General features: G+C 37.3%; 2 protein-coding genes across 2 annotated transcripts in view; one reads left to right on the forward strand and one right to left on the reverse strand.

The window, feature by feature from the left end:
- Positions 1 to 5392: 5392 nt before the first annotated feature.
- On the reverse strand, positions 5393 to 7061 carry LOC129752291 (bromodomain adjacent to zinc finger domain protein 1A-like). The gene is made up of 2 exons (XM_055748082.1): positions 6999 to 7061; positions 5393 to 6935 (listed from the first exon to the last, which is right to left on the reverse strand). The coding sequence occupies exon 2, from the start codon at positions 6851 to 6853 to the stop codon at positions 5393 to 5395; it is 1461 nt and encodes a 486-aa protein (XP_055604057.1). The 5' UTR covers positions 6854 to 6935; positions 6999 to 7061.
- Positions 7062 to 10515: 3454 nt separating this feature from the next.
- Positions 10516 to 17117, forward strand: part of LOC129756862 (D-aspartate oxidase) — a 40043-nt gene continuing 33441 nt past the window's right edge. Inside the window, exon 1 of the mRNA XM_055753901.1 lies at positions 10516 to 10885. The gene's annotated coding sequence lies outside the window, so the exon portion shown is untranslated. The remainder of the gene's footprint in view (positions 10886 to 17117) is intronic.

A 17117-nucleotide genomic window follows, 5' to 3' on the forward strand; every position in this document is an offset into this window, starting at 1 on the left:
GGATATTTAATAAAAAAATTGGGAACAATCTGGCCCGGCCCGGTTGGCCGGTTTTTGCCCAGATTTATTCACTTTATTTGACAAATCAAACAAAAAAAAAATGTGTTGTAAATTTTTTTATGGATAACTCCAAAACGATATTTTTTGAGCTTGTTTTATAAAATAAGCTTTTTTTGGGAGTCTAAAATACTATTTAAAATTTGTCGATAAGTGTCAGCACAGAACGAAGGCAGGGGCTGAATTTCAATAGCCGTTTATTTATAGATGCTTCAAAACTAGAATTTAACAAATAAATTATAAACTCGGAATTCATGATGGTTATATAATATTCTACTCACTATTCAGTGACCTTCTAGGATTTAAATTCTGTACCGACTGTTATCTTCGCGTTATTGCGGTTCCTGTAGGTTATTAAACAAATGTTGGAGTAAATTGTATAATTTTACCAGATTTTGGTAATATTTACTTTAGGGCTCAATTGACCGACACGGAAGTAACAAGATAAGTTCCCAAATCTAGACTGACAACGCAGTGCCCTAAAATGATGGTAAGTTTTGGATTTAGGCTATGCTTTTGCGAATGCGCACTAAACTACCTACCGGCGAATAAGTATCACCGAATAAAACAGCTCTAACGATTCCGTATTTTGCTAAGCCTCACTCAACTCACTTCGCATCTACAACCTAAATAGTATGAAATATTAATAATTAAAGTAAATCTCGGCCACATTCTTGCTAATTACTTTTGTATAAAAGATCTGCTGCGATCACCGCCACTAACAGCCTAACTTTATGCCGAACTAGTTCCGGTTTCAGTCTGCGTCATCCCATCAAATTTTGACGTCTTATCGCGCACTACAGTGACGATCGAGTTTTGTGAACTTTTCGCAACATCCTCCCCCAGGTGGAATCCGGAACCGGTTCCACGTTCTTCCTGCACTTCTAAAACCGCAAGTCTCGAGACGGAACGACGACACAGCATACCTGATGGAAGCTGTACAACAGCTTGCCGAACTCGTCCATCAGATGACGGAATGAGTTCTATGACCCGCCCTCGAGTCCATCCGTTTCTCCGCGTATCCTCAACGATAATAACCAGTTCTCCTTCTTTGATGTTCTTTATTTCCCCAAACCATTTTGTCCGTTTCGTAAGTGTAGGCAGATATTCTCTGGTCCAACGTTTCCAAAACGAGTTGAGGTTGTTCTGAAGCTTATCCCAGGAGTGACTGAGTAGTTTGCTGTCATACGGTCCTTTAATTTCCGGTTGGTGAACTCCATTGGAACTTCCCAACAACAGGTGATTCGGAGTCAAAGCTTCTAGTTCAGCTGATTGTAGCGGAAGGTAGGTCAAGGGTCGACAATTTACCATCGATTCTGCCTCCACGAGCATAGTAGCCAATTTTTCATCATCTAAGTTTTGGTTGTAGGATTGGAACATAGCGGTTTTGATTGATCGAACCATCCGTTCCCACGCACCACCCATGTGTGGTGCAGCTGGTGGGATAAAATGCCAACAAGTATTCGTGTTCGTAAAAGTGTGTTCGAGTCCCGCATTAATCTGTTCTCGCAGCAAGCGTTCCGCTCCCTGGAAATTTGTCCCGTTATCGCTGTGGAACTCTACGGGAGCCCCACGGCGACCAATAAATCGACGTATTGCCATAAGACAGGCTTCGGTGGTCAAGCTGTAAACTGCTTCAAGATGAACGGCCCTCACTGTGAGACACGTAAAAAGCGCGATCCATCTTTTGACGTTTGACCTTCCAACCTTAACTTGAAGTGGGCCAAAATAATCCACACCTACGTAGGTAAACGGACGAATGTAGGAGGATAGTCGGGCGATCGGAAGTGGCGCCATTCTGGGAACATAAGGACGTGCTTTGTATATTTTGCAATGCTGACATTTTCTAGCGACTTCCTTAACGAACGAGCGAAGAGATGAAATATGAAACCGTTGACGGATTTCATTAACAACTGTCTCGTTGTTTCCATGACGAAACTGTCGGTGGTAACTGTCAACGAGAAGGAATGTAATTCGATGAGATTTTGGAAGGATAATGGGGCATTTTAAGTCACGAGAAGCTTTCGGAGCGTTCCCAATTCGACCGTCGATTCGTAGTACCCCGTTCTCATCCATTGTGGGAGTAAGTTGGTACAGTTTGCTGGAACTGGGAAGCATAGAGCGGCCATGTGAGTTAACCCGGTTTCTCGTCAGGATAACCATTTCGTCGGGGTAAGTTTGCCATTGAGCTTGTTTGAACAACGTTAACTCCGCCTTCTTCAATTCGTTTTGTGTAATCACTTCTAAAGGACGACCTGTTTTACTTTTTTTAGAAAGAATCCGATGACAATATGCTGCAGTTCGGAGCAGACGATTCCAGTTGGAAAATCGGTAGGTGTCGAAATCTGCTTCCGGTAGATGGACTTGACGATGCGTATGAGAAGGACGCAGCTCATCGGCAACCGTTTCTACTATTTTTTGCGATGGCCACTGATGCTCTGGGTATTTCAAAAATGTGGGGCCAGTGTACCAGATGCTTTCTTTGTTAAAGTGAGGTCCTGAACCCCATTTTGTTGCTTCATCAGCAGGATTTTCTTTAGACGGAACCCATCTCCAATCGGCCCTGCTCGTCAATTCTAAAATTTCTGTTACTCTGAACGAAACGAACCGGTGGTACTTACGCGGATCCCCATTGATCCAACTTAACGCGGTGCTAGAGTCGGACCACATGACACGCCTTTTGACTTGCAGCGAATGCCCTTCCTCGACGAACCGAGTGAATCGAGCACCCAGAACGCATCCTTGAAGCTCAAGGCGCGGAATCGATCACGGCTTAAGTGGGGCCACCTTCGATTTTGCTCCAATAAGTGCAATCTCTGCTAAGCCTTTTGAATTAACATATCGAAAATAAGTGACGCATGAGTACGCAGCTTCACTGGCGTCAACAAACGTATGTATCTCAACTGCATTAGCATCTGTAGAAAAGTAACATCTTTCAATTCCAACGTCATTAATACTCTGCAACATTGCAGTCCATTTAAGCCAGAGGGTAAACGTCTCATCGTCTACCTGTTCATCCCAGGCACAGCCTTTACGCCACACTTCTTGAATCAAAATCTTGCCGAAGATTAAGTAAGGCGCTAGTAGCCCAAGCGGGTCGAAGAGTGACATCACACACCGTAATATTTCGCGCTTGGTAGGCTTTGCACCACGTTCGATGAGCTGAGTGATGTCACCTCGCATAGTTGTGGGAAACTTTAGTTTGTCTAATTTTGTATCCCATAAGATTCCAAGAACACGTTCCGAAACATTTGGTGTTCCTGGACATAAATCTTTTACAGACTTAACATTTGTTTCACCGAGGTAGTCTAAAACTGGTAAGCTGTTGGAACAAAAAATGCGGAGTTCAAATCCCGCGTGTTTATGAATTTCTCTAATTTGTTTCGAAATAATTTTAGCTTCATCCTGGTTCCGGAAACTGGTGACTAGGTCGTCTACATAATGACCTGCGATGATTTCTTTAACAGCGTCAGGATACTGTTTCTCGAAACGTCGCGCATTTGTGTTTTTCACAAACTGTGCTGTCGCTGGCGAACAACTCGAACCAAATGTGGCCACGTCCATGAAAAAGATTGATGGGGCCTGACTTGCTTCGTCGCGCCACAAGAATCTTTGGGAGCTACGGTCTGCTTTGCGTATCCGGATCTGGTGGTACATCTCCTTTATATCCGCGCATACGGCTACTGGAAATTGCCGGAAACGGAAGAGTACCACCGGAAGCGATGTCAGTTGATCAGGTCCCTTCAACAAGACGGAATTCAGGGACACTCCGTCCACCTGGGCCGCTGCGTCCCAGATAAGTCGCACTTTTCCGGGTTTTTTAGGGTTTAAGACGGCTCCTAGTGGAAGGTACCATGCCCGTCTCAGATCCGCGGCCTCCAATTCTTCCTGAGTAGCTCTATGGCAATACCCTTTTTGCTGATACTCAGATATTTGACGAGTGATATTTTCTTTTAGTTGGGGATCTTTGTCCATTTTTCGCTCTAGACATTGCATCCTTCTGAATGCCATCGGGAAACTATCTGGGAGTTCGATATGCTCGTATTTCCATAGTAGCGCGGACTCGTATCGATCACCTAGGAATCTTGTAGTATCTTGCATTTGCTGGACCGCCTTACGGTCCATCTCGCTAAGTTGAGTTGGGATATTCTTTGACCCTGTTTCTTCGTTAGCAAAATACGCTCTCAATGTTTCGTCCATTCTTACGGTTCCTTCACAGTCACAGATCTGATAACTATAAACCGCAGCCTTTGCATCTCTCTTACCTCCATATACACACCACCCCAATCGTGTGCGAACCGCAATAGGGCATCCCACTCCTCCTTCACGCGCCACTAGCGGCACTACAAGCCTCAGGTTGTCAATTCCAATAAGCAGTTGTGGGCAGGCATTTTCATATCCTTCAATTGGCAGACCACGTAGGTATTTAAATCGGTTTCTAAGTTCGGTTATAGGTAGACTTTGAACCGGCAGCTCCAGAGATTTTACAGTGCCTATGTTTTCCAGTGTGTAGCGTTTGGCTCCATCTGTTCCCGAGATCTCAAAAGATACTCGCTGTGAATCGGCTTCGGTACGTGTTACGTTACCCGTCCATTTGAGGCATAGTGGTTGTACTGGACCTCTCAAGCCGAGTTTAGATGCCAACTCGGTCTCCAGCATCGTTAAAGATGATCCTTCATCGACAAACGCATACGTGTCTATAGACAAGTTTCCTTTATACAGTTTTACTGGAATAATGCGGAACAAGAGCGAAGAGGGAGGTAATTGGTGGACATGATGGACGACGGGCTCAGCGTTATCACCGGATGCGTGGGTGGCAGGTGGTTGATTCTCTACAGGGGTTATTTGGTGAATGTGGTGGACGATTGATTCAGTGCTATCGTTAGATGTGTGGACAGCAGTTAAGTTCGGCTTTAAGACTCTATGTAGAAGAGGATGGTGGCGCTGTTCGCACCCATTAACGCCGCACAGATTCTTATTTCGACACATGCGGCGGCCGTGATTGAACAAACAGGTTCGGCATAAGTTCAAGCTGTTAATTCGGTTCCATCTCTCGTCTACTGATAGTAGTTTAAACGTTCGACAATCACGGGAGCGATGTCCTTCCTTTTGACAAACGGCGCATAGTGTTCCCCATGATGCTTGGTGTGTTTTCTGTTCAGTGTCAGTTTGCCCTAAAGATAAAGACATAACTGTGTCATCATGAACGTAACTTCGGTTCATTTTCGGTTGACGCGTTGATTGTTCGGCAAAGTAGGTTGTCACGCTGTATGCGTCGGCGACTACTTCATCCATAAATATTCCGAATGTCTTAATGTTTGCATTACTGTTTGATCTACGAAAGCTCGCCCACCTCATTTTGTATTCGGCGGGAAGCTTGTTGACTAAATCTTTCAGCAATGTCGGTTTCGCTAAATGGTCTGTTAGGGCAGCAGCTTCTATGTGGGGCTTGAACCTTTGTTCCAAATTCGATGACGGTATCCAATTTATCGACCTTTGGAGCAGGGGTCGCTTTAACTCGCTCGATCAGCGATTCAATTAATAATTCTGGGCGCCCAAAGCGCATCCTTAAAGTTTCGATGACGTGTCCAACAGAAGCCGGGAGAATCAGTCTACTCCGGACTGCCTCCCAGGCTGATCCCTTGAGGCACCGTTGTAACCGGATCATGTTTTCCCCGTCGTTAAAGCCACAAGCTTCCGATGTATAATTGTAATGACTTATGAAGACTGGCCAATCTACTGGATTTCCCGAGAACTCTGGTAAATCCCTAGGTAGCATTTGCCTTGCCGCAAGCTGCTTCTGTGAGGGAGCCAAACGAGGAATCTCATAATTTAAAACCTCGTTTGCTCTAGCGTTTTCAGGTACTTGAGCGATTTCCGAAGAGGTGTGATTTGGTTCGTTGTTGATTATCACGGGTTGTTCGGAGCTTATTTCAGGAATACACGGCAACTGCACTTGGCTCCTGTCTGCTGATTTTTTAGAACGACTGATGTTTTTCGGCACGGCTCCCTTCGCTGCAACTCGCTGCGACATAGGAGCTTCTAACGGTGGTTTTGATAGCGGTCGTTGAACCTCAGGACGGTTTAGGTTCGATGCACGAACGTTTCCAAACTGGGTATTTATCCGCTGGCTGTCGGCAGGTTGTTTATTCCTACGAGCTTTCTCTGGCTCCTGCTCAAGCTGACATTGCAGCAGCATTTCCTGAAGTTCTTTTAGTTGGCTGAGCGTGGGTTTCTCAGATCCTTGACAAGCCTGTAACAGTTGCTGTAAGTTGGGTATCGGATTCTCTACTAACGTTGATTTGGCGTTTTCCGGATCCGGCAGATTCGCTCCTCCTACTGCTCCTTCCAATTCGGAACCGGTTTGAATTACCCATTCGGCTGTTCTTTTCTGTTTCTCGATAACCGGCACTTCTGGACGAGATTTCACGCTAACATTCCCGTCTTCTCCATCGAGTATGGATTCTTCCAGCCTACGAAACCGTTTTTCCAGGAATCGTTGCTCAAGTTTCTTTTCCTCTTCCAGGCGTTGAAGATCGAGTTCCAGTTTAGCCTTCCGAACAGATGACGACGTGCGGTGTGAAACAGTTTTTGGTGGTGGTTCCCGACACTTGCTACAAGTCCATGGTTGTGTTTTTACTTCCGGACCTACTCCGGCGCACGAATAGTGCAGCCAGTCGGAGCACTTATCACAAGCAACTAGATTGTCTGCGGCGTCTGATCTATCACAAGCCCGGCAGCTGAAGGTGTTGTCTAGGTCTGTAGTGTTGAACTCGTCTTCGCTGGAGCTTGGCATAATGAATATTTTGAAGTTTGTCAGCACAGAACGAAGGCAGGGGCTGAATTTCAATAGCCGTTTATTTATAGATGCTTCGAAACTAGAATTTAACAAATAAATTATAAACTCGGAATTCATGATGGTTATATAATATTCTACTCACTATTCAGTGACCTTCTAGGATTTAAATTCTGTACCGACTGTTATCTTCGCGTTATTGCGGTTCCTGTAGGTTATTAAACAAATGTTGGAGTAAATTGTATAATTTTACCAGATTTTGGTAATATTTACTTTAGGTCTCAATTGACCGACACGGAAGTAACAAGATAAGTTCCCAAATCTAGACTGACAACGCAGTGCCCTAAAATGATGGTAAGTTTTGGATTTAGGTTATGGTTTTGCGAATGCGCACTAAACTACCTACCGGCGAATAAGTATCACCGAATAAAACAGCTCTAACGATTCCGTATTTTGCTAAGCCTCACTCAACTCACTTCGCATCTACAACCTAAATAGTATGAAATATTAATAATTAAAGTAAATCTCGGCCACATTCTTGCTAATTACTTTTGTATAAAAGATCTGCTGCGATCACCGCCACTAACAGCCTAACTTTATGCCGAACTAGTTCCGGTTTCAGTCTGCGTCATCCCATCAAATTTTGACGTCTTATCGCGCACTACAGTGACGATCGAGTTTTGTGAACTTTTCGCAACAATAAGTTTTGATGAACAATTTTTTTTTTATTTTTTCTTGATTTTTTTGAGTAAATTCTGGGTTTCGACAGAATTTCCCCGGATTTTTGATCGTCAATTTTGAAATCAAATGCCCGGATTTTGCCGGGTTTTTATATAAAATTGCCCGGATTTGTCCGGCCCAGATACATGCTGGCCACCTTATTCTACCCAAAGCGCTCTACACTCAGGCAAATTCTTATTACAATTTTCATAAGATGCTTCTTATGAACCGCTATTTAGAGTGTAAAATTGTTCTTCATAAGAGTCTTATGAAATTCTTCTTATTTTCATACAAAGTTCTTATGAAAAATAAAAGAAATGGCATTGTGAAAAAATGATGAACACATTCATTCCATCAGTCATGTATTTCGTCGTCGTCCGAAGCACCCACCATTTGTAAAGTTACTACTTTTACTGAATACTTTGATGTGATTTTATGGTAAGTTTGAGTTGAAATTTATCTTAAGTTGAAAATATTTGTAAATTCAATAGGAACATTTTATGTTTTATTTACTTTTCAGCTTGGTTACCGGCAAAAAGCGCTAAGTCGAAGATTCGAGGCGCAATAAAACTTTTTTATGAAACCGGGCGTTGAAAGGCAGCTGATTTTCACCATAATGTTTTACTAATACGAACTAAGCAGAAAATAAAATAAAATGAAAAATAATCTTGAATTATTTTGATTTTATGCGACATTTCTTTTCCCATAAGAATATCTTATGGAAAGCAACAACCCCTCATTGAAACCGGTGTTCATCCTTTAAGTTCATTCCATCATAAGACAATCTTATGAATTTCATTATTTTTTCTTATGGCGCCACTTCATAAGAAAATCTTATGGCCTAAATAATAGATTTTTTCTGAGTGTAGATTTGACCTGTACAATTATCAGTTTCATATTCTTTCTCATTAAAAATTCTACTAAGTTTTAATAAAATTTGCCGAAATGCCAATTCAGATTAATTTTTTTTAATTTCAATTTTCTACGGATCTGCGTTTTTTCCTACAAACTGCGAAAAACTGTTTTTCAATTTCAAAGTTTGTAAAAGATCATTGAATTGAGATGTTGTGCAAGGTTGCCAAAACAACAAGAAAAATCTTAAATCCACAGGTCTTCAGACGAATTTCGACAAAGTTTTAGTCTTGATTCTAGAGTTTTTTTTACTGATTTCATGGATTTCTTGATTTAATTTAGATACGTTTGTGATGGTTTTTCTAATCGAAGCAGCCTCAAGGCTAACAGAACTAGCCTTTTTCTGATTTTCATGAAATAATTAAATTTAAAAAAAAATCATACAACTTTACTTTTGCTTGAAAAAAAAAAAAAATTCCTCTTTTATAGGAATTTAACCTATAAAGGTCATTCTTCCTTATATTCAGAAAAAAATAATGCCTTTACCAACGAATTAAAAAATGCATGTGATCATCTGTAGCCTACCGAATTTTCGTTTGATTCTCAGAACCGCTTTCATAGATTTTGAATTTCAAAGTGGAAGTGGAATAAGGAAAAAAATGTAATCTGGACAAAAATGCTCCAATATTATGTTTCACCAATAAAAAAAATTCTTTAATGCTAGAAAATAGTCAACAATCTGAAAAATAATATTAAAAATGCAAACTAGTGAAGTACACATTCGTTCAACTTGCTGACGTGTATAGTTTTTTTTTTAGTTTAGTGTGAATTTGTTTTCTGTGATGATTAAAAAATTTTCGTAGAAAAAAATCGTGAATTAAATTCAATTTGAGAATGGCTTCGCGCGCCACACAAACAAGTCTCGGGGGCCACATGTCGCGTGTTGCTTATACCTGATTTAAACAGTTCCCAATCTTCTCCTCTACACAGTAGAAACTGCGAAGAAATCAATCCGAGAAAATTGCGGAACTTAAACTTCCTATGTACATTCGGCAACTACCAAACAAAATTTAAAAATGTCAGTTTTTTTAATTGCTTAACAGACTTCGTTTGAATTTGTAGAATATTTTCATTCGTTAACTTTATCATTTTAAGGTATGTTCTCACGACCGTTGCCGCTCTTGTATGCTGTTTTTCAACCGGGTTGAGAACGGGTTTGACAAGTGACGTCTTCAAAATACTTCGAAAAGATGCCCGAAAATAGTACCGATGTGATGCAACCAGTTCCAGATCAAAGATGGAAGAGCCCTATAGAGTTAGTCTGCCATTCCACTATAAACTAATAGGATTGCAAGATCCTTTCTCAACACAGTCCGAAAGCAGCATACAAGATCGGCACCTCTCTTAAGAATCGTTTGGTCTCCCTGAAACATAAGATTCCGCAGGAAGAATGATCTGAATTCGTGAAATTCCTTGCCCAGAGTTGCCCAGCTATTTACATTGGCCAAACCGGTCGTAAATTTAAAACTAAGTTGAAGTATTCTGTTGTAGATAACAGGGTTAACGAATCCAACGGAAATGGATCACTTCGTAAACTGGGAAAAGTGATCTACAAGAACTTAGCATTTGAACCTATGGGAGTCGATTAGACTGGCCCAGATTTGTATAGGATGTTTTTTCTAACATTTTCTAACAACGCGGGTCCTCCCAGATTGGTGCCTTTAGGTAAACAAATGACTATCTGGTTCCAAAAAAAAAAAAAATTAAACCGTAACATTAGTAGAAAGTCCCGGAAATTTTTTACTGCTGTTTCTCTAGAGCTCTGTAAAGAATGGAAATTACTAGGACGATTGTTCATAAAGTACCTTGAAAGAATTAAATTATTCCAAAAAAAAATGTATTATGAACCATTATAAACATACAGAGGAATACAACATTTTACAACTTTTGAAATTTTTTTTAATAAAAGTCAAAACGACATGTTTAAGCATGAACTACATTCGCTTGACACGCTGTACTTGTTCATCTCCTATCTCCTAACCGACGACATATGTAAGTACCTATATATGACTGATTGTCTGGTCCATAATCCTCTTGCATGAGAGAATTGCAGTAGCTAGAGCTAGACACCGTACGATGGTTTGGTAGGTACACATTTTCTGCTCGATCGGTGAAAGTAAAGATTTTCCAAGTGATATCATCATCAAACAGAGAGAAGAAAAAACCATTTTCAAGGTTCTGTTCCTGGTGATTCGTTGTTCGTTCAGTGATCGTTGGATGTTTACAGTTGTTCTCGCCAGCGTGGTTATTGGTGACTTAAAATCCACTCACTGTGTTGTTGATACCGATTCGGAAGAAAAGGTGAGACGACAGAGAAAGAACCCAAGGCAAATCGATTTTGCTCGGGCGTAGAAGAGAAACTACTGCGTCTCGGAGAAAGATTTCCTTCATTGTTCAGAGGTAAGTGTGTTGCCACTTGTTTTAGTGGATTTTTACTGGGAAGTGACGATTATTTGATTTCTGTAGAATAGCGTGTGTCCACAAATAAACTCACATACGAAAACATTACCTTTACAGACAATGGCACATCTTAAATAAGACAAGATATTTAGAAACATATTTTGTCCTTTGGGCTTATTTTCTGAAATATAGTTAATTTTTGTTTTCAAATTGAACCATTTTCATGCTGCATAATATAACAACAATGAACAAGTTTTGACTTAAATATTTTTGATCAACATCGTCAAAAAACAACAACATTATTATTAGAATGTAGAAAATAGATGTTGGTCGAAACCTTCATTGCTAACATTCGAAAACCTTGTTTAGCATGGTTTTCGGTAACGTTCTTGTTCCATGGCGACCGTCAAAAATGGAGTACTGTGTTTTAAGGGCGAGAAGATTTTCAAAAAAGGCAATGTCTCTGAGCCATCCAAGAAGCAAAAGCTATGATCATTTAGTATCCAAGCACTTTGTTTCGGTGATAGCTACGTTACTAGAGCTTAGATATGCAAAAATTTAGCAGCGTTGTGTTGGTTATGAAAAGGACTTTCTTGCCTATTTTTTAAGGTTTTTAAATTTATGTATGTTTGAGATAATAACGATACAAAAAGACATGATAAAAATAATTTTGCACAATCGCCTTGGAAATTCTTTATTGTCGATTTGAAAACTCATGAACTGTTGATTTTTTCTGATATTTGTTTTGTCCAAATGGTTAAGAGATATAAAAAGCCACTCTAGGATGCTCACGAAGATCCAACCGAGCATCGCAGTGGAGCCCTTGATCTGAACTATGGTAAAAGTCTATGGTTGGTTATTGGGGATAACTGAATGCCCCTTAACTATGCAGTAAATCTGTTTGTCTAGTAGAAACCCAGCAAATAACTAAACATGAGCAGTTCCAAGGATCGCAATCTATGCAACCGGTTTTTACGCAATGTAACAGATGTGTTCTGATGGACAAAGAAATTTATGTTAAAATCGAATTTAAGAGGTCAAACTCTTCGAGATGCCTACTCATGAAAAGGTTCCAACCAGATTCCAATTAGTTTGTCCAAGTTAAATTGGGGAAAATATCATGATTTTGCAAAGGTTTTGCTTCTGTGGTAAAAAGAATAGATCAATACATGACTGAAAAAAGTGTGCAAAGATAAAAAAGCTATTTTATAATAAAGTAAGAGTATTTCTTGATATAAACGGATTTTTTTTTAATTTTTTACAATATCATATCAACAGCTTCATTTCCTCCATAGAAAGTTTTTCGATTTAATGAATAGTTTTTTAAATACACACGTTTGTAACTGCCCGGATTCTAAATGATCATAGCCTTACATTCGAGTTTGTATTCACGGAGAAATGTATATATAGTTTTGCCATAAATATATTACTTCTTTCCCGTTGTATTGCTCATTGATTCTTAACCAACTCGGTTTCGCTTTTTGAAAAGGGCGTATGCGCCAATTGTAAACAAACCCGGTTACTAGCATAAACGTAGTAAACTGTCTATTTTACATCTGAAAATATGATCCTCTTTGATTTTTTTTTATTTTAGTGTAGTTTGATTTGATTATTAAATAAAAGCGAATAGCTTTTTTAATCAGTCTTGTTTAATCTCGATGCTCTATCGCCCCTTTCATCCCACTGCGAAATGTTTTTTTTTTGTTTTCATTTGTCATTTTTTTTTCCACTCCAAATTGCGAACAGAAACGCCAATAGTAATTTCGGAATCGAAAAAGAGCATTCTTATATTTTCAAATCGATTTCAACTAAAAAACGCAAATAAAAGTGATTTATAAATGGTTATGTGCTAAAAAGCGTAAATATGTTGAGATAAATTACTTGTAGCTGCTTTCAAGCCGAAATTGGCTTAAATATTACTTCTTTGGTGAGTAATCCAAAAGGCAAACAGTCATTCCGGATTTCAAAAGGACATTCGAGTTTTGGCAAAAAGGCAAAATGAGAAAACGAATAATTTTCAAGAAGTTTAGAAACTTAGTGAGGGAAATGATTAGATACAGCGAAATAAGCAATTTATTATATTTTCTCAAACTTTGAATGCATTTTTTTTCAGGACAGAGTTCTTGGCGTATTGGCTCTTTTCAAAAATCGATCCGAACTGCAGTAGTTTTTCGATTTTATCACTGTTTGATTTTTTCAATACTCGCCATATTCACTCTCGATTTTATCACGGTTCTTAATTCGATTTTATCACTCTTTTTTTTAATTATTAGAAATCATACAAAACCTATTTCCAGTCTCTTAAAATCAATAAAAAACACGAAACGCGTTTGCACTTCGAATTGTTTTCTGGCGTTCCTGGTATGACATATGTGTTTATAATAATGTAAAAATGTCATTGAGTTGTTTATTCCTTTATTAGATTGAGTATTTAAGCGTCTGAAATCGTCATTTGAATTCGAAAAACGTATAAAATTTTTCCAATTAATTATCTCAAATTCACGAATGCATGGGAATCTGGCTGATTTAGTGTTATTTTTTACTTCTGCTTGGTTTTTTCTAAACAATGTGGAAATGGAAGGATTATCTCGAAAGATTATGTTAGGTCACCTTTATTTTTGGCCTTTAGATTTCGGCAGAACACTGCGTCACTACGGTAGAAAACTCTAAGTTTAACCTTTTTAAAAATTAACCCATCTGGCTCGAAAGAGCTCATCTGATTGCAATTTTATTAATAGTTTTAATACAATATGGTTTCGACGTGTGTAATCGAAAAGACGAATCAAAAGATATTTTTATGGTGAAGTTTACAGCAGAACATTATAAAATTTAGTAAATTGTTTGTATTCTTGTATGGTTAACTTCTCTAAATGCATTGAATGATCAAATCTGATGAATATTTAGCATGTCCACAACTTATTTAAGAATAAAAACTCATCATTTAAGACAAAATAAAAATATTATTTATACACTTTTTTAATTTCGCTGAATTCACGGTTTCGCCATTATTACGCCATTAGAAATTTTTGTGAGCGTGATAAAATCGAAAAACTAATGAATTAATATTAATAATAAACTTATTAATAAAATCACCTATACTTTGCTGATTGATTTTATAAACTCTTTATTGCTTACTTTAACCCCGAACGGCTGAGCTGAAGGGCTTACTTATTATTGTTTTTAACAACGGCAACTAAAAGTGATTTTGTTTCTGAAACTGTGGTTATTGAAAGAAAAAACACTCAAGGATAAATTTTCTTTTTTCGTATGAACCAATTGATGATGGCGCTGATATAAATTCACCTATGGTTTTGGTCTTCGCTAGCGTTAGCGGTCTTCACCAATCTTCAATTTTAGCAAAAACAAAAAGTTAAGTACATATGGGTGCTCAGAGATTACCAACTTTCGCTCTTTCATTTTCAGCTATGACAAAACTAAATTTTAAATAATAATAATAATATTTATTAGAGACCTTTTAACCTTGGGAGGTCATTTGGGTCTGAATACTAAATTTTAAAGTTCGTTATAAATATTTAATCCTAAAAAAAGTGATTTATAAGCCCTGTTTGATTCATTAAAACTAAGATACACATCGTGTAAATAATAAATTTATTAGATTATGCTTTTTTCGAGAAACGTTGTTCAAAAGCAGAAAGAATTACAAGCCGTTTTTCCCAGAAAGTCGATTTTTTGCCAATTTTTTTCGAAACATCAGAAGATCTCGACATTTCGTGCATTTCTAGTCATTTGCCTTTAAAATTGACATTTCAATTTTCCGTATTCCCTTTGATCCCCTCTCCCCTTACGTGATTTTTAAAACTTTAATGTACGAAATTTTTTTCGAGATAACACCAGATTTCGATATTTTTACAGTTTTACGTCATTTGACATAAAAATTTAATTTTTGATTTATCAGATTTTCTTTTTTTCTTCACTCTGGTGATCTTTGTTTACATTTTGTTTCATACGACTAATGAAAGCTCACGCAAGATTTATATTGATTTGAAAACAAGAAACTTTTTAAACATTCAAATTAGGTATTTGGAATTAGCAAGTCGAATATTAGCTAACTTGAAAATATCATAACAGGAGAAACATAAGAGAATTTAGAACAATAAGCTTTTTAAATTTGAAACATTGAGAATTTTCTTATTTGAATGCGGCAAATTTAAAATCGAAAATTTGATGTTCTGATTTTAAGTGAATGATATTTTTCAGAAACTTTAAGATGTGAACCGAGAATTTTGTAAATATGGTAATGAAAAGAATTATACGTTAAAAATTAAAATAAAATTTTTTTTTAACATTTTATACTTAAAAAATATAAATTGTAAACCTTGGAAAATTGAATAATTTTGAAATCAATTGGAAGTTTTGGATATTAAACACAAAACTTGAATACATATATGAATATTTGTTATTTATGTGATCTGGGGTTTTTGAAATTGAGAAGTTAGGAATATTTTGAGTTTTTTTTTTAAATTTTAAACTTACTAAAACTAGCAAATTGTTTGATCAGAAGTTTTTTTTATCGAAAATGAATTGTTTTTTTTTTACAATTGGAACTATTAGAATTTTATAAATTTAAAATCTGAGAACTTTCGGGAAATGTAATCATAAAATTCTTCCAAATGGGGGATAATTACCTGTTTATTATTATTTTTGTAAGTTTAAAAAATCTGAAAGTATGGAATTTTGGGAATTGTTTGAGGCAAAGATTAGTAGCTTATAACTTTTTCTCAGAAGTCAAAACTAATTTCGATCTTCGGGAAAGCTGATCATTGTGCCACTATATTTTCAAAATCTTCGTAATAATCTATAGTTTTGTCAAAAAAGTGCCCGAATTTCTTAAACCAAGTTTATCTATTTTCAAAAGTTATTTCTAAAACTAGAGATGATAGAAAAAAAACTAATTGCAGATTTAGAATTAGCGCCCCGAAATTAGTCATAATTAGCTCTTCAATTATTTGCACCTCGGAAATCATGAATTTTTGTTGACTTACTACTTTGGTAATACTTTATCAAATTGCTCAATTCTTCTTCAACGTGAAACATGGATTCTAGGACTAAATTTGGATTAAAAAAACAGAACTTATATGAGACTTACATCATTATTGTTTCGTGTTCAGACACTAAAAAGTCTATTTCCTAACTGGCTGAAACTTAAAAAAGTAGATAAAAAGCTCTGTTGTGTTTGTGAGCCTACTTGGTTGAATGATTCAACTGAATCAAAGCAATCGAAAGATTCCTTTTAATTCAACCACGGTATACCACGGTAATACCTGGAAAATTGAACACCTGGAAAAAAAAATTACTCCTCTTTGCGGTGTTCTTTGGAAACTGAGAAATTTTGTTCCCCAACATGTTCTCTTTAAATTTTATTTTGCGTTTATTCACTCTCATTTGAACTACCTTGTTATGATATGGGGAAGAGCTTCTTTGTCTCACTTACAGAAACTTCAAACGCTCCAGAATAGATGCTTGAAAAACATCTTAAAACTCCCTTTGTTATTCCCTACCTTTCAGCTATACTCTTTAAGAACGCATAACGTTCTTCCAATATCTGAACTCTGTGATTTGCAAACTGTTATATATATCTATGATAATCTACACTCAACTGAAAATATTCAAAACCTCCATTTTACTACGGGGTTGCGAACTCATAACACTCGCCAGTCAGATTTCTTGCAACGAAGCCGATCCACAACATCATTAGGGCAAAAAAGAATTTCGTTTATTGGACCTACTAAATACAACACCTTACCAACTGATATTAAAAACATAACCAATCGTTCCATGTTCAAAACCAAAGTGATACAGCTTTTGAAAGAAAAATTGAACCATTAAAACAGTCGATCATCAACCAGTCTTTGTTTTGCTTACCTTTTGCATATTTGTAGCGTTAATTTCTAATATTATTATTCTTTAAAAAATTGTAGTTTGTATTTTTATCTTATTAAATTATTGAACATAACTTGATAAAATTAGTAAATATAATTAGTGTAATAGTAAATATAGTTTAATGAATCTCTTCAAAGGAAATTATTTTCCATTGAGATTCATATTGTTGTCAATTTAGTTAAATAATACATTTCCTCGCACGACATTAAACAATTTTGTGTTCTCAGCATGATTAAAATTTGCTCGCGTTAACTTTTATTATTCATTGCTGCCAGACATGCTGAGAACAGTAGCGTCCATTACCAGGGGGCTCAATTGAGCCTTTTGGTGT

The sequence above is a fragment of the Uranotaenia lowii genome, chromosome 3 (assembly GCF_029784155.1).
Source record: "Uranotaenia lowii strain MFRU-FL chromosome 3, ASM2978415v1, whole genome shotgun sequence".
NCBI classification, from domain to species: domain Eukaryota; kingdom Metazoa; phylum Arthropoda; class Insecta; order Diptera; family Culicidae; genus Uranotaenia; species Uranotaenia lowii.

Excerpts from the sequence above, each read along its gene's own strand:
- LOC129752291 (XM_055748082.1), bottom strand. The coding sequence starts at position 6,853 with ATGCCAAGCTCCAGCGAAGACGAGTTCAACACTACAGACCTAGACAAC.